At 38.1% G+C, this 17,819-nt stretch overlaps 1 protein-coding gene across 1 annotated transcript; it reads left to right on the top strand.

Annotated features, from left to right (window-relative positions):
- The first annotated feature begins 1,328 nt into the window (after positions 1-1,328).
- SGO1 (shugoshin 1) lies at positions 1,329-17,110 on the top strand. The gene is made up of 8 exons (XM_058553821.1): positions 1,329-1,446; positions 3,559-3,707; positions 3,791-3,987; positions 7,943-8,019; positions 10,027-10,085; positions 11,347-12,180; positions 14,429-14,618; positions 14,836-17,110. The coding sequence occupies exons 2-8, from the start codon at positions 3,566-3,568 to the stop codon at positions 14,951-14,953; spliced, it is 1,617 nt and encodes a 538-aa protein (XP_058409804.1). The 5' UTR covers positions 1,329-1,446; positions 3,559-3,565; the 3' UTR covers positions 14,954-17,110.
- Positions 17,111-17,819: the final 709 nt, after the last annotated feature.

The raw sequence follows: 17,819 nt of genomic DNA, 5'->3' as shown, positions 1-17,819 counted from the left end.
CAAGGAGAGGAAAGACCGTTCTTAACAAATAGAACAGCATGGGCAAAGCAGCAAGAAAGAAAAGAAGAGGAAAATTCAGAAGAGGTGGAACCAAGAACCACGGAGCTCTTTAAGGACCAAATCTTAAGGCGTTTGAACTTCATCTTAAATGCAGTGGGGAGCCCTTTAAGAGTTTCATATTCAATCATATTTGCTTTGTCAAAATGTCACTCTATGAAGAATATAACAGAGAGCCAGCCCCGTGGCTTAGCGGTTAAGTGCGTGTGCTCCGCTACAGGCAGCCCGGTTTGGATCCCGGGCGCGCACCAACGCACCGCTTCTCCAGCCATGCTGAGGCCGCGTCCCACATACAGCAACTAGAAGGATGTGCAGCTATGACGTACAACTATCTTCTGGGGCTTTGGGAGAAAAAAAGGAGGAGGATTGGCAATAGATGTTAGCTCAGAGCCGGTCTTCCTCAGCAAAAAGAGGAGGATTAGCATGGATGTTAGCTCAGGGCTGATCTTCCTCACAAAAAAAAATATAAGGGAGTGGAGCCTGCCATCAGAGTAGATACTGGCACAGTTCATAGAAAGAGATTAAGTAGTTGACTCCATTAGGGGATCAGAAAACAGTGGGATTTGGACGTGAGAAATACTTCGAAAGTAGATTTGACAGGACTGGGTGACTGAGTGCATGTGGAAAGGCTACGGGAGAATAAAGATTCCACAAGGAAGATTCCCCAGACTTCTCAGTGGGTAACTGGATGGATGCTGATGCCATTTCCTGAGGGTTAAAGAACCAGAGGTAGCTGGGCGAAAAGAACCTGAGGCGGAATATTTCAGATACCTGCAACTTCTCTGATACTATCCCGTTAACCCAAAATTTGCTCCTATTTTGGCTTTACTATCCCTAAAAGCTGCCTCCCTGCAGCAGGTTGACTGCTTGGGCAGGCAACCACCCAAGGAGAGTCTTCTCACAAGGGGGAGCCCCTGAGCACAACCTCGAAGATGAGAACCTGCAAGACGAAAGAAACAGGAAGCTTTTGAACGCCCTAAAAGAAACCCCTCTTAAAGGTCTCGGAGCGGCTCCACCCCTAAAAGCCAACAACCCGGGGTATAAAACCGCTGGCAGGTCCCCACGGCCTGACAACTGGCTCCGCCCTCTCAGCGAGGCGGGCGGTGGATGCCCGGATGCGGGTCCTCGGCGAGAGAGCGTCACGTGACACTGCCCGGCGGGGCGGGGCTCTACCTGCGTCGGCGGCTGCGCCGTCGCATCACGTGACCGCCTCCCATTCAGCCAATGGGTGAGCGCGGCGGAGCATTTCGAATGTGATCGCGGTAGTCAGCGGGCGACGGGAGACGGTGCCTGAGAGCTGCAGGGCCCGGAGCGCGGGGCACACACGGCCGCACAGCCTCGCGGAGCCTTGGAATGTGAGGAGGAGCTGCGGCAGAAGTGGAGGCCAAGGTACGGTTGTAGACGCATCTGTGGGAGGCGGGTCCCCGGGTCCTCTTCCGGCAGTCCCTCCCCCTCCCCGCATTCCCGGAGCCGCTTGGAGAAAGAGGAGGCCGCAGGTTTTTCCGGTCTGAAACAGAGGCGTCGTAACCCCGGTTCTTCTTCCCTCAGGGGTCTCTCTGTCGTCCCTAAGTTCGGTGGCCAAAAGCTCAGGCTGTGGAGTCGGACTGACCGGGTGCCTTTCTCTGCTCGGCCCCCCGACCTGCGCTTTCCGATGCTCCAGTTTCCTGTTCTGTTAAATAACCGGGGACCCAAACCTCCTGCCGTGCAGAATGGTGTGAGTTACGTGATGTGTAAGAGAGCATTTACAGTAGTTAGAAGCCAGGCTCAGCGTAAGGGCACGCGAAGCGGCAGCTAGTTTTTGTGCGGCGCGATCCCGTTGACGTCCTTTCCTTTGGCTTCCCCGGTTGCCCTGGAGCAGCCGGCACTGACCGGTGTCCAGCTGGCTGCCTCAGCCGCAGGAGTGATGAAAGAATCATGACAGAGAGCAAATATTCTAGGTTCTTTTGAATCCAGACCGCTTACCCCAGTACTATGGATTGAGACTGCCATCCCGCGCTGTGACCTGTTTTCATTCGTTCTCTCCACCACACCCCCTGTTAACACCGTCGGCCTAGACAGGACTCGGAGCTTCCGATACTGCAAATTCCTTTTGTGATTTTAAGTTGATTAAATGAAAGTTTTTTAGCTAAGTCTTTGCTTTTAAAATATGTTAACTAAACTTCCCTAACTAAACTAACTTGATCAGTTACTTGATCTGTATGGCTCTCAAACATCTCGAGTTCGAACTTGAAAAACTCTGTTGTGGTACGTTGTTTTATACAACCCACTTGACATTAGTGCTTTTAAAAAAATTGTTGTGCTTGCTCTACTGGGAACATCCCAGTGTATATTGTATCTACATTGGCAGAAAGAAAATAATTTAAATGAGATCTACAATATCTATGTTTAAGACCCCAGACACTACATAGAGGAATGTGAGTAAGGCCTGGAGAAAATACTCAAGAAAATGTAAGGTTCGGGAGGAGATGGAGGTATCCTTTGTAGTGAAAATTGTATACACAGATTGTTGTAGGAAACAAGAATTATTTTTTGCAATTTTAAGATCTGCCAAGTGCAATTTAGGGTAAAAGATGTTCATGAAAAGTAATTTGACATGCTTAGTAGCAGAATACTGAAGTGTATCTGATTTGCATCATTGAAAGATTTAGGTATACTTATATATTAATATATTCAATAGCATATACCACTGTCAATGCATGTTTTGCTACTTTTAACTGTATGTATAACAGTCATTAATTAATGTCTTGTTTGCTGTATTCATGATTCACTGGGAGTTAGCAGACCTGAGTTTAAGAAATAACTTTGAGAAAACTGGCATGTTCTTTTGCCCCAGTACCTGCTTTTTCTAGCTCTATAATTGTTATAATAGACTATTAAAATTATATGTAGTGCTACATAATTTAACTAAACCACTGAAGATCACCTTGACTTTCTTAAGAGTGTGTGGATATCTTAAGTAATATTGGGTTAAAAGAGTGTGGGGGAGAGAGAGAGGTAATAAGTGACCTAATCTGATAAATTAATAATATAGAGAAGAACTGGAAAACAAAGCCCAGATATATGATTGCCTCTGAACTAATGCTGTGAGCCTAATAAACACTAAACGTTGATCATAAACATTGTCTGTAGGAAACAAATAATAACATCAAAATATATTAAGCATTTCCTATAGTGCCTGGGATATAGTAAGTCCCAATGAGTATTTGTTAAAGAATAAATAAGCGCCATATTACAAGTCTTTGGGTTGGAAACCCATATTTATTAAACCTTCCCTATAATGTACCTGAGGAGGCTAATATTATGCCAAAAATATTGAGATTTAAAATCTGCAAAATCTAGCTTATTACCAGATTAGCTATCTACTTTGAGCTAACTCAACAGTTACTTAGTCTCTATTTAATCCATTCTTCATGAACATCCTGTGTTTTCAATCTTGTTTTATATTCGATGATATTCTCTCTCAGAAAGATTAAATATTTTTTTGTTGTTTTGAATTCCTAGGCAGAAAATGGCCAAGGAAAGGTGCCTGAAAAAGTCCTTTCAAGATAGTCTTGAAGACATCAAGAAACGAATGAAAGAGAAAAGGAATAAAAACTTGGCAGAGATTGGCAAACGAAAGTCTTTTATAGCTGCACCATGCCAACTAATCAGTAAGAGATTTTCATGTTGTCCTTTGGCATCACTCTTTAAGTTTAGATTTAATAACTAATAAAATTTCTTTTCTCTTTTTTAGCCAACACTTCTACACTGCTAAAAAACTACCAAGACAACAACAGAATGTTAGTTTTAGCTTTGGAAAATGAAAAATCCAAAGTGAGAGAAGCCCAAGATATTATCCTACAGCTGAGAAAAGAATGTTACTACCTCACATGTCAGTTATATACGTTGAAAGAAAAGCTTACTTCACAACAAACAGAAGAATTTGCTCAGGTATTTTCATTACAAAGGCTGAATTTCTTAGGAAAAAATATTAAAGCCATGAATTAGTAGTTTAGATCAATTATGTTATTTAAATTAATTACTGATAGCTTGTTATTCGTGAATTAATCATAACATCTGTCGAGTGCTCTAGCACAGCTGTTGTGTGTGGCCAGTTAAGAAAGCTTCAAGCATATAGGTGATTGAGGCTTGTGCTTGTATAACTTGGTTCTGCAGGTAGCAAGATGAGGTACAGAAAACATAGTTCAGCCTTTTGCACTGTATTCCACTTCCTTTGAATGTTCAACTAAGTGAGTCAAAGATGGGGCAACCAAACTAAAGGTCTAAAATTGGTAGGGGAAGAGGACTAGTCCAGAGGTTTTATCACTGCTATAAATCTTAGCTTTTCTATGTAGTTTTGCTACATCCAGTGGGGTTTTATAAGAACTGCCTTAATTTGGAGAGTGGGAAGTATTTGCATGCCTTTTGGAGAATCACTTTTACCTACTAGTTGGCTAAATAAGGAAGACTATATATTAACTCCCAAACGAGAAATATCCTGAACGTTTTGCTGTCAACATTTTTAATCTGATTCTGTTTATGTCCAAGGTTGTATAGAGGGCCAACGAAACTATAATAGACGTGGAGAAAGCTCGATTTACGATATTCTTTGTGTCTCATTGAACGTTAATCCTGAGAAGAGTAATGATGAGCTAGTTTCTCCTTTCCTTTTCCCAGAAGCCACTGCCAGGGAAGCTACATGGGGCAGGGAAAGAGAAAAGCAGTGGTGAGTGTCAGGTGTTAACAGAACAGTTTACTTTCTTCCTGGGTGGCCATCTGTTTGCTGTGCCAGTGAACACAGTTGTGTTGGCACTTAGGCCAGGAGACCAGAGCAGAAAGCCAGACCATAGTAATTAGGGTAGGGGTATGGACTTGAGGAAGGGATTCAAGTCACTTCTCCATTGACAGGAGGGGTCAGTGAAAGAGTTCTTGCTTCCCTGCAACTAAGGTGATTCCATATTTTTTCTATGTATGCTATATAGAATGTATTTTCGTGTGTGTTTATATATATACACACATATATACATATATACACATAAATGCAATATATACATATACAGTGTAATAGAGAATTGTCTTTATAAAGATTGGATATGATTTCTTTACCTTTATGTGAGGGTTAGATTGCTTTTAAAAATTTTTTTCCTTCAGAATGTCATCTTTCCTAATTTTTTTCTTTTCCCTTTTTGGTCAACTGGTGAGGAAAAAAATTCCTCCAAAGACTTTTGAATCTTTCTCTTTCCTTTCCAAAGTTTTTGCTGAAATTACACATTGAATAGTGTGAAATGAGTACCCAATAAGATAATCACAAAAACGGTAGGGAAAAAATTCTCTTATTGCAGGTCTTTTGACATTTATCAATGATTTTTGAGTATTTATTAAAACATATTGTTAGTTGCTGGGCAAAAGTGTTCTTAGCATTTAAAATGTCAGAGTTGGTTTTCTGCCATATACTTGTTACATGTGTCACTCGTTCTCAGCCATCATTCTACACTCGTGCTTCCATGTTTATCAAGTCAATAGAGCACTGATGGAGAAGCTTAAAATGCTTTAAGAAGAAGATTTTTCTTGCCTACCAATAGTTAGTTTATAAGGATTAATCAGAATGTAATATCTAAAAGCTGTTTGTTCCCTAAATTTTGTAATGGATCTTTTTAATAATTTGTTTTTGAATTACATCATTCTGTAGTTAAATATTCTCCTTTATTTACCTTTATTATTACTTTAGTGATAATACTAGTTTTATAACATTAGCTATATTGATAATAAATTTAAAACTTCTAGTGGTTTTGTTTCTGATGAACAGTTTTAACCTATTCATTATAATGTCAGCAAATTATATGTGCATCAGATTTCAAAAAACAACTGAACTGAGTTAGAATGACTTCTAAGGAATTAGGCTGGAACTCTCATCTTCCTAATACAGATCTACAACTCTGCCTGTGTCTCTACTTGTGTTCTCCCTCTTCCTCCTGTTGCAGTGGCAGAAGTGTCCCTGCTCCTGTCAAAGGCCAAGCCCTCCCCTTGTCCATCACATTCCCTTCTTCACTTCTCCTGCAGGATTTTGCTCCTGAAAGTTTTCGCTCTCCTCCAACATGTATCTCCCTCTCTACTGAATCATTCTAGCTGTCATACAAATGTGCTTTAGTATCTCTTACCTTAAGAGGAAAAGAAAATGAATGATACCTCTCCTGATCTCACATCCCTCCATCTCCTCATTTCTCTGCTTCACAGCAGAACTTTTCCAGAGAGAACAGTGCACCCACCGTCTTCACTTCCTCAGCTTCCATGCACATTTTTGTTGTTGTTGTTGTTTATTGCAGTAACATTGGTTTATAACATTGTATAAATTTCAGGTGTACATCATTATACTTCTATTTCTGCATAGATTACATCATGTTCACCACCCAAATACTAACTACAACCCATCACCACACACATGTGCCGAATTACCCCTTTCGCCCTCCTCCCTTGCCCATTCACATTTGAACTCACTCTTCTCTGGCTTATATCTCCACTATTCTATTGCCACTGTGCCGAGTTCCCCAAAACCTCCGTGTTACTGAATTCAGTATTCACATCTCTTTCTTCTTGGCCTTGAAGTAACATATAACACAGGAATTACTCCTTGTTTGAAATACTTTGATCTCTTAGCTTTCTTACCATCATACTCTCCTAGTTTTCTTTCTACCTTGCTGACTGTTCCATGTCAGTCTTTTTTGCTGGTTGCTTCTTTACTTGTCAGTGTCAATTGTCCTAGACCCAATCTCATCTTATCCCTTGCAATAGCTTTAAATTCTATCTATCTGCTGGTGACTTCCAAATTTATAGCCAGGATCTACACATACACACACACACACATACACACACACACAGACACACACGGCTACTACTTGATATATCCTCTTAAACATTTGTAAAGGATCTCAACCATATTTTGTACAAAGCACAACTCTTTATTTTCCCCCTCCCAAAGGTATTGTGTACTTCTGCCTCCCTCTGTCTTACTCATCTCAATAAACATCCTACCCATTTGCTCAAGTCAAAACCATAAGAGGCTTCCCTCTCCCTCATTGTCCCCACTTCCACCTGTGTTCAATCTGAGCACACTTTGTCATCTCAAGACCTTCCTCTGGGCTTCACCTCCATAGCCATAGGACTCCAGTCCGAGCTCATATGTCTTGCTTGATTTACTGTGATGACTGCCTACCTCCTTCTGCACTTGGCCCCTTTCAATCCATGTTTCACACAGTGGCTGGAATGCTCTTTTTAAAACTTAGTCATTTTGCTTCCCTGGTTAATGTTTAAGTGACTTCCCATCACATGTAGACTAAAATCCAAATTCATGGCTCTCAAGGCCCTACATTATCTGGCCTCTGCATGCACATCTCCTCCTGTTCTTCTCAGTGACTATGTTCCAGCCACAATGGCCTTTCTTTTCGAACACAGCAAGGTTTTTCTTACATCATGACTTATGTGTTTGCTGTTTCCACTGCTTTCTCTTCCACCTGCTCTTTCAATGGCTGCTCCTTTGCATTCTTTAGATTTCAGATGAAAGTCACTCCATCTAAAAGAGCCCTCCAACCTCAGTTACTCTCTGGCACTTCACTCTACGTATTTCCTCCATAGCACTTATCACTATCTGAAATTATTTATATATCTCTTTCTTTTTTAAATTTTGTCTCCCTACACTAGAATGTAAGCTCTTTTTTAAATTTTCTCTCCCTACACTAGAATGTAGAGCAGGACTTAATCTATTTTTTAGCCGCTATAGACCCAGTTCCCAGAACAGTGCCTGGCACCATAGTAGACTGTCAATATGTAAGTATTTATTGTTGAATAATGAATGCTTTGTCATGAAGGTTTCAGTTGTAACAGTGTTTTCTTTGTTTTAATACATTAACAGAACCAAGAAGTATGTCTCTCTGGAATGGATTCCAATAGTGACAACAACTCTGGGGATTTATTTGTGAAGGATTTACCGTTAGTATCAAACTCATTCTTCTGATTATTAATACCAAGGAAGATTTAATTATATGATCCATTTATGAAAGGAAAATTGCATCATATTGACTTTTGTATATTGACTCTGATGTTCTCTCTACTGAGAATATATTTAAGAAAATTTGATATGTTGAAATTCTGTTATATATAACCAAGCCAAAGATTTCTTATATTTAGTTACTTTTTTGTGTGTGTGTGAGAAAGATCAGCCCTGAGCTAACATCCATGCTAATCCTCTTTTTTTTTTTTTTTTTTGCTGAGGAAGACCAGCTCTGAGCTAACATCCACTGCCAATCCTCCATTTTTTCTCCAAAGCCCCAGTAGATAGTTCTGTGTCATAGCTGCACATCCTTCTAGTTGCTGTATGTGGGACACAGCCTCAGCATGGCCAGAGAAACGATGCGTCAGTGCACGCCCGGGATCCGAACCCGGGCCGCCAGTAACGGAGCGCGCACACTTAACTGCTAAGCCACGGGGCCGGCCCTATTTAGTTACTTTTTTGATGTCTGGGAATAAGAAGCTTCTCTGGAATTTTTAAACTATTCCCTTCAGTTATATTTTTCTTGCATCATGTTTTTATTCTAAGGATTGGCTATTCAATGATAGTATTTTGCCAGTACTCAAATAGTCTGGTTTAGAAAAGGAATATAATAAAACATTATATTTAACACAGCTGTCACAACTGTCTGGCTAATCCAATTCATTCTTAAATGCAATCAGACCCCATATACCCTCTTCCCCTTCTCTTGGATCAAGTGTACTTTATTTGTTTGCTTATGAATTACTGAGATATAATTACATAGAGTAAAATGCACAGATCTTAATTACACAGTTTGATGAGTTTGACCAACACTGGTCAAAACTATGGAACTGTTGTCCCTACCTGTGGAACCAAAATCTCCATTAAGATATAGAGCCTAGCCATCACTCTGGCCCAGGGTTTCTCAGTCTTAGCACTATTGAAATTTTGAGCCAGATTATTCTTTGTTGTGGAGGGCTGTCCTAAGCGTTGTGGGATATTTCACAGCATTCTTGGCCTCTACCTACTAAATGCCAGTAACACCCCCCCTCCCAGTTTTGAGAACCAAAAATGTCTCCAGACATTGCCAAATATCCCCTGCGGGGGGTGGGGGTCATAATTGTCCCCAGGTAAGAACGACTCCCATAAACCATTCCCTCGTGTCTCCTCGCGGAAGTAATCACTAATATGATTTCTATCCCCATATTAATTTTAATCATGAGTAGTTTTAACACTGTTGAACTTTAAGATCTGACAGAATATTTTCGTAATTGGCAAAACGTAAGATGAGATAATTGAGTTTTTATAAAATTTCTAAAATTGTTGTTACCTGGTTACCATAACACTGTTACCTAAACCTGTATTTAATTTTTGATGTCTAGAGGGGAAAATTCTCTATAGAAAATAAAGAATAAAATTATAATTAGAATGAAACAGCCAGTGATAGTATTAAAGCATAAAGAAAATTTCTTCTTCCATGAACCAAAAAGGGACAAGATTTTTAAAGAAAATGAACAGTGTTAACTTCAGAGGAGTCAGTAGTTAGGCACCATAAAAGCATGTACTACTGAAAAAATCACTGCTCAGCTAATGATAAAGCAGGCTCCTAACGGGTTAAGTGATCAAACTGCATTTCTTTAATATATTTTATAAGTCAATTCTGATTGGCTGTTTCTCCAGTGAAATGGAATTATGAGTTATGGCATGTTTTCAGGAGGAACTGTCCAATTTGATATGTTAGTTCTTCCAGTGGGAGTTGAATGTCTGTTGGTCATAACAAATCAGCCTCCACGTATTCAGCATGAATGTTTTTGGTTTCCTTTGGTTCAGAACAGATGTACTGATTTAGAATGGAATTATCAAATGATACTAAAGGAAAGGAAAAAACTTAATTTTAAGAAATCTTAAATTTGTTTTTATTACACAATTGTAAAATAAATTTCTCTTTTTCATTGGTATTTTCTAAGACAAGTTCCTCTTCAGGAAACTCACCTTCCAGGACAAGGAGAATCGTTCCAAATAGAAGGTAATTCAAGTGAAAATCTAAAAATATTATTAAGGGCAAGATGAGATCTTTGAGAACAAGTAACATAATTAAATTTCTCTAATTTTTTTTTTTTTAATTTTTAAAATTTGCTCATCTGGTATTTTTCTGTTCAAAGCAAATTGTTTATTTTACACAAAATAATGTTTTCAACTACATCCATTTATTTTGCCAAATTTGTAATCAGAAACCTATAACTGGCTGCAATTCACTGAGCCCTACTATGTGTCAAGCTCTGTATTATGCATTTTACATACATTATCTTACGTACCCTCATAACAACCCTGGAATATAGGTACAATCAGTCCCATTTTATGTGGACTCAAAGAAGTAAAGTTATCTCACAAGAAGTAGCCCAGATGGTAAGAGCTAGCGTTTAAACTCAAAGCTGACCTCTAAAGCCATGACCTTCTTTCATTTTTAAATTGATGTGTCCCTGTTCTCAAATATCAGTCCTCTCTTGAACTAAGCATTAAAGACGGGATGGCATTTGCATAAGCAGAACAAAGTGTCCTCACTTTTCCTAATAATACAGATTATATTTCTTTTCTGAAAGGCTTTCCAGTTATCCCAGTCTTACTCATTTTTTTTTTTTTTTTTTTTTTTTGTGAGGAGATCAGCCCTCAACTAACATCCGCCAATCCTCCTCCTTTTTTGCTGAGGAAGACGGCCCTGGGCTAACATCGGTGCCCATCTTCCTCCACTTTATATGGGACGCCGCCACAGCATGGCTTACCAAGCAGTGCGTCGGTGCGCGCCCGGGATCCGAACCAGCGAACCCCGGGCCGCCGCAGCGGAGCGCGCGCACTTAACCGCTTGCGCCACCGGGCCGGCCCCAGTCTTACTCATTTTTCAAAGAACAACTTAGCTCCCACTTTCTTGGTGTATTTTTCCTACTTTGGAATATGAGATTCTCTTCCTCTTAATCCTATACACACAGATACATGTAGACTACTAGTTTTTCTTTAAACCGTTAAACCAGGGAGCACATAAAACCCAAGTTGGAATATTTTTGAAGGTTATATAAGATTTTTTCACAGTCAGCTATAAGCCATCTGTTGATCATTGCCAAATAAATAGATAATATTAAATTCCCCAGATTTTTATTTACTTACAGTAAATGTGGGGAAAATACAGAATGACTTTTCATTCATTGTATTTTTAACTTTGAATTCTAAGATTCTTGAAATTTAAATTTCCCTAAAGTGAAACTATTTTTCTCATTTATTTTTTGAATTCTCAGAGCAAATACCTACCATTCCTCCAGACAGACTGAGACTTGATTTGGATTCAGGTGAAGATAAGTCTACTGATAATGTCTTACCTAGAACTGTATCTCTCCGTCGCAGTTTAAAGAAACGTTTTAACAATCTGTGTCAATTCAATACCTTGGATGATTTTGAACTCAGTCATTTGTCAGAGCAGTCTTTTGAATTAGAAAGAATTAGATTTGTAGACCCACTAATAAGTATGCACATACCTGAAAATGTAGAACAAAATGTTTCTCAATGGAACAAGGATCAAATTAACTTATCACCAAAGCTCACTCACCCAGGAAGATCTACTAAAACAAAAGAAGACGTTTTAGAGTATAAATCTGAACAAACTGAAAGTAAGCATAGAGATGCACAAGGAAGAAGAAGAAAAGAGAAAAGAAAAGCTAACAGAAGGAGAAAATCAAAATCTATATCAAAGTATAAATGGAGCAAAAGTGAGAATAAAAAAACTGTTTCCAAAAAAAAGTTGGATGAATCTTTCACTTCCAATGATGCTTACAATTTTAATTTGGAAGAGGGTGTTCATCTCACTCCTTTCCGACAAAAAATGAGCAGTGATTCTAAAAGAGAAGAAACCAAAAACAGTGAATCTGAAGTGAGCATTTGTGAATCAGGTGGTTCTGAATCAAGTGGTTCAGGAGATGATTCTGATGACCTCTATTTGCCCACTTGCAAGTCCAGTCAAGATCTCACCAACGAATCAGATAGGGGCCCAGTCACCAGGCCTCGATCTAAAAGAGCACCAAAATATACGGATGAAAAAGAGACGGAGGGTTCTAAGCCAACAGAAACTCCTCCTAGTAAGTGATCTCCTTGTTTGCCTGCATTTTTAATGTTTATGATAAATGATCGCTCCTGATGCTTATGTACTATACTTACCATCTGTTTCTCTGGGGGAGCTTAGAGACTTACCATCTGTCTTTTTAGGGGAAGTTGCAGTCTGATTAAATAGTCGGGGGATGGGGGTGGAAATCACAGTTGGGTTGCTCTGACCTGCTTTAAGCTAATTTAAATCCTCTTTTAAGAACAAATACTACTTGTTATGGAGAGAGCATTTTTACTTTCAGGAAATGAAGCCTTCCAAAGTGAGGAAAAGACATTTTTGTGGAGTTAGGTTGAATTAAAATATCTTTTCTACATTCACCTGAAAATCCTCTTGAAAATGAAATCAAACTTGAATCCAGTGACCTGTCATTTTAATGGCTTTGCTTTATATTCAATTTGGCAGGAACCATGATTTAAAATAATTTTCTAGTTAGTGGAGGTGGCCTAATAAGACCAAAAAACTTTTTCCTCAATTGATGGGCTTAGTATTCTTTTGTAAGACATTTGTAAGACATCTAAAACTGTGGCTTAGAAAATCTTGCTTTTATTAGTTAGATCAAAAGTAGGCATGATTCAAATATCAATGATACGGCCTGTACCTGCCCACAAAGATTCTCATCTGGGAATTCTAGTTAGTATAGTAAAAGTAACCTACACAGTCAGGTTGTATCATTCTCAAAATATTGTCATGCTGTTTCATTTGATCTTCAGAACAACTCTATGAGGTGTAGGTGTCATCATACTTGTTTTGTTTATAAGGCAACTAAAGCCTAAAAAAGTTAAATGACCTTTTCAAGGTCAACCAGTTAGGGGGTGGTAGCATGCAAATATCTTTTTAAAAAATATGCTGAAATGATGTTAGAGTAAATTAAACAAGATTGGCAAAATGTTGATAATTATTGAAGCTGGGAAACTGGGAGTTCATTATACTGTTATCTCCATCTTTGTGTACACTTGAAAATTTCTATAATAAGTTTTTAAAGGAAAGAAAATACACTCTAAAATGGCGTTACTCAGAGTTTGGTCCCCAGACCATCAGCAATACCTGGAAACTTCTTAGAAATGCAGAATCTCAGGCCATACCCCCCACCCTTGAATCAGAATCTGCATCTTTTTAACAAGTTCCTCCAGGGGATTTGTATGTACGTTAAAGTTTGAGAAGCATTGTTCCAGAATATAGCAACTGATCTGATATTTTTGCTTAACCTTATTTTCCAAACTGAAAGTTGGAATAATTAGTATAGTATAATATGCTTATATGAGGACAGAATATTTGAAACCCAGATAACCCTGGAGAATGTGATTGCTAAATATGAAGTCATTTTACAATTACAATTTAGTTTTTCCTGGGAAACCATTTACTTTTTAAAGCTATTTGAAGAGATCGTTTGTCTTGCTGTGTCCTTGCTATGTGTGTGCTGGCTACCTGTCTCCCAATATGGATGTAACCTCAATGTAGAGTAACTTGGATGCTTATGATATGCAAAACATTTTAGCCTACTAGCCTTACTAGAGGGAACCCCTTTTCTCCTGGTGTACACAGAGGCTGTGATTTAGAATTCTCATTTATTTAATAGAATGAGTTTAAGTGGCTTTGTAAGACTACAGGAAGCCACTTGATGATAAACGTTGGTATTGAGAGAGAGAGAGGCCTTGATGATTCTAAAGAGCAAGGTGTGACTAAAATGAAATTCCATAGTTTAAATTAATTCATTATGCCCAAGCTATCCTAGAAGAATTTTAATTTTTTTTAATTTTTAAGAATTTTTTGTGTGTGTGAGGAAGATCAGCCCTGTGCTAACATCTGCCAATCCTCCTCTTTTTTTTCTGAGGAAGACTGGCCCTGGGCTAACATCCATGCCCATTTTCCTCCACTTTATATAGGATGCCGCCACAGCATGGCTTGACAAGCGGTGCGTAGGTGCACGCCCGGGATCCGAACTGGCGAACCCCGGGCCACCACAGTGGAGCGCACGCACTTAACCACTTGCGCCACCAGGCTGGCCCCTAAGCATTTTAACTTTAGTCAACTGTTATGTCAGTTCTTCACATCTACAATAATTAATATTTCAATGTTATCTGCAATGAGAAAATGAACAGGTTACAAAATTTATATGATAAAATGCTGGATTTTGTATACATTTAGGATATGTAATTGCATACAATTTTAGTTCCTGTGCTTTTTTTTTTTGGAACCATATTCAGTAAAAATTGTTTTTGTAGGTGTACTACCTGAACCTCACCAGTCAGCTCATTGTGGCCTGAAGGATATCACCAATGTCCCCTTGGATCCTGTAGTGAAAATCAGAAAACTTTCTCTTTCCCCAAAGAAGAATAAAGAAAGCCCCGCAGTGTCTCTGCCTAAGCGTAGGTGCACAGCCAGTGTGAACTACAAGGAACCCACACTCGCTTCGTAAGTATTTGTGGGAACTCACTTTTAATGATACATGTTGGGAGAGTAAGGTTATGGAGCTTTGTTCAAGAGTGAGTCTTATTTGAAATATAAAATTTTGATAAAAACCTGAAGTGGGAATATTAACACTGGCATATTTTACAATGAGTTTATACTAAGAGTAAGTTAGTATTGGGATGCTTATAATTATGCCTAAGAGCTCTTTTTACCCTTACAGGAAACTGAGAAGAGGGGACCCTTTTACAGATTTGTGCTTCTTGAATTCGCCTATTTTCAAGCAGAAAAAGGATTCCAGACACAGTTCTAAAAAAAGAAGTATGAAGAAAATACAATGAAGCGTTTGTTGGATGCTGTTTAAATTCATCTTACACCCCTTTCTGTTGCTCAAGCGAGAATCTGAAAGATAGTACACAAGTGGGTTGAACTATTGCCATGGAATATTCTCTTGACAGGACTCTAGATCATGAACATTTCTTCGAAACTAAACTTCAAATGTGATTTTTTTCTTAAACCTTTAATAAATTTGGTTTTTTCCTTTAAATATGAATAACTGGACTTAAGCACTATAATAGTTTAGATTTTTTTATACTGCATAAAACCCTTAATTTTAGTCAAAATGTATCTTATGTCAACATTGTGAAAATTAATAATGATTATTCAAATTAAGATGTTTTGATTATAAGCTTCTGGCATCTTTATTTTTCCCTTATGCGGGGAATACTAGAATGAATGATTTTTGAAGACGTCTGAGGATTTTTTGAAACTCCTTATATAATATTTGAATAAAACAAATTCGTGACATTCACAGTAGGGTATATCCTAAATTGTTTGTGGATCCTTTATATCATTGTTAAATTTAATTTTTCTGGTGAAGTGTGTATGAGATCGCGATTAGAGAATTGATGGCTGCTTTGGCTCAGGGACTAGGTAAGTGACTAGCTCTGAACCCCAAGCTCTAGGTGTATGTTGTTCAACATGATACTTAAGCAAAATCACAGATTATTATGTCATGGACTTTCAGGATAGTTCCTTATTTAGTCAAAAATCTCAAACGTTAAATGTGTGAATGCCAAGGGCTTTTTTGTTATTTTTGATCGACCTATGAGAAGGAACTAGTTCAGTTCTAAAAGTTTGAAGCCTATACTTGTATATACTTCTTTAAACTTTAAAGCACTGTAGGTTATCCATTTTTAAAGAGCAATAAAGTTTGTATAAGACAGTGCTTGTGTTTTTCTTCTAGTCTTTAAATATTAAAGATAGAATATCTCTGATCATCTTACTTTCTATCCTTCACTATTCTCATCCTTCTTGCACGTTTCTCTCCCTCCACCTTGGTTTCCCCAATAGTCATTGCCATGAAATTCGCAGCTCCCCTACCGTACTCTCAACCTAACACTTCTGTCTTTCAACTTTTCATTGTGGAATCTCCAGGTCCATGATCAACAAATTCTGTTTTACTGGGTGACCTCAATTTTCAATCCAGACCTCAAATTTTCTTGACTGCATCTCCATATCTTTCTGCATTCCATATCAATCACACCCAAAAACGTTTTCATCAGCCAAAATTTTCTATCCCTGATAGAATCACTGATTCATATGTCCTACTCTCCCATCACAGTCTCTTATTTTTCCAAGTTGTTTGTTCAACCATTTCCCTTACAGCTGTTCTTTAAATTCATAGAAACTCTAGAATAGCTGTCTTAACTTAATTAACATTAAATACAATTTACAATTTAATTTCTCAATCACACTATCCACCTTTCAAGTGCTCGATAGCCACATGTGGCTAGTGGTTACCATATCGGGGACAATGCAGATATAGAGCATTTCCATCACCACAGAAAGTTCTGTTGGACAATGCTGCTTGAGGTTAGCAGTGGGCAAACTGTAGCCCATGGGCAAAATTCAGCCCTCTGCCTGCTTTTGTGTGATCTGCAAGCTAAAAATGGTTTTTATGTTTTTAAATGGTTGAAAAAAACCAAACACTTGCTATCAATTTTGATGATAGAAAACACTAACTTTGAACCCCAATAAAGTACTTACATAATATCCTTGATTTTGCCTCTTTGGCCTGCAAAGCCTAAAATATTTATTCTCTGGCCCTTTACTGAAAAAGTTTGCCAACTCCTGCTCTAGACCATCGACTGCCTTTACTTTTACTTATAGATCTTTCTCTTCTGACATTTTCTGATCTAGCTTTGATCTTCACCTTCCCTTCATCTCCAAAATCAATCATTATTCTAAATTTGGTGTTTTGTGCTTTTATAGTTTTTGTACTTTTAATATTTCTGTATTCTTCCTGTAGCGTTTATCCATGGACTGTTAAGAATTGTTTTGTATTTTAACCTTCTACATGAATGTTATATTGTACATATCTTTTTGCAGCTGACTTTTAACACTGTTTTTGAGATTTATCCGTGTTGGCAGATGTAGATTATTTTCATTGTTGTTGTACAGTATTTTCTTATATAAATAAACCAGACTTAATCTTCTCTTGAGAGAAGTTGCTTCCACTTTTTCATTACTACAAATTAGTGCTACAGTGAATATTCTGCATCCTTGTTCACATGTGAGTAAGTTTCCATGGAGTTGATACCAAGAAGTGGAGTTGCTTTCTAAAGTGGTTGTACCAGTTCTCCTGAGGCAAGGAGTATATCACTCTCCTAACAGCGATTTGTAAGTTCCAGTTTCCACACACACTGTCACTTGGTGTTATTGGACATTAAAATTAGCTAAGCCAATGAGTGTGAAATGATTTCTCTTTGTTTTAATTACTTATGAGATTTTATCTCATTGAGTTAATTACTTGTGAGAATTCAAATGTTTATTGGTCATTCTCATTCCTTCTATATGAATTGCTTATTGTATCTTTTGCTCACTTTTCTACTAGAGTGTTTTTTTCTTAATAAAGGGTATGGGTTCTTTATGTATTCTAGATACTATTTATTTACATGGATTATAACTATCTTCAGTTTCTTCCCTTTTTTTTTTTTTTACCTTGTTTATGTCTTGATGTTCAGGAGTTTTAAATATTAGTGTCCTCTATCACCTTTTCCCTTAAGGTTTTTGTCTAAAATTTGTACGGTTTTGCTTTTCACTTAGGTCTTTAAACCATATGGCATTTTGAGAAGTAGGGATCTAATTTTATTTTTTTCCATGAGAATAGCCAGTTGTCCCAGCACTATTCATTGATTAACCTAT

The sequence above is a fragment of the Diceros bicornis genome, chromosome 2, assembly GCF_020826845.1.
Source record: "Diceros bicornis minor isolate mBicDic1 chromosome 2, mDicBic1.mat.cur, whole genome shotgun sequence".
Classification (NCBI taxonomy): domain Eukaryota; kingdom Metazoa; phylum Chordata; class Mammalia; order Perissodactyla; family Rhinocerotidae; genus Diceros; species Diceros bicornis.
This window is presented reverse-complemented; position numbering and strand designations above follow the sequence as displayed.

Bases quoted from the DNA above. Each gene is read 5' to 3' on its own strand.
- SGO1 (XM_058553821.1), top strand. From the start codon at position 3,566: ATGGCCAAGGAAAGGTGCCTGAAAAAGTCCTTTCAAGATAGTCTTGAA. The intron at 8,020-10,026 runs GTTAGTATCAAA...GTATTTTCTAAG, and splicing joins TTATTTGTGAAGGATTTACC to ACAAGTTCCTCTTCAGGAAA. The intron at 14,619-14,835 runs GTAAGTATTTGT...TTACCCTTACAG, and splicing joins AAGGAACCCACACTCGCTTC to GAAACTGAGAAGAGGGGACC.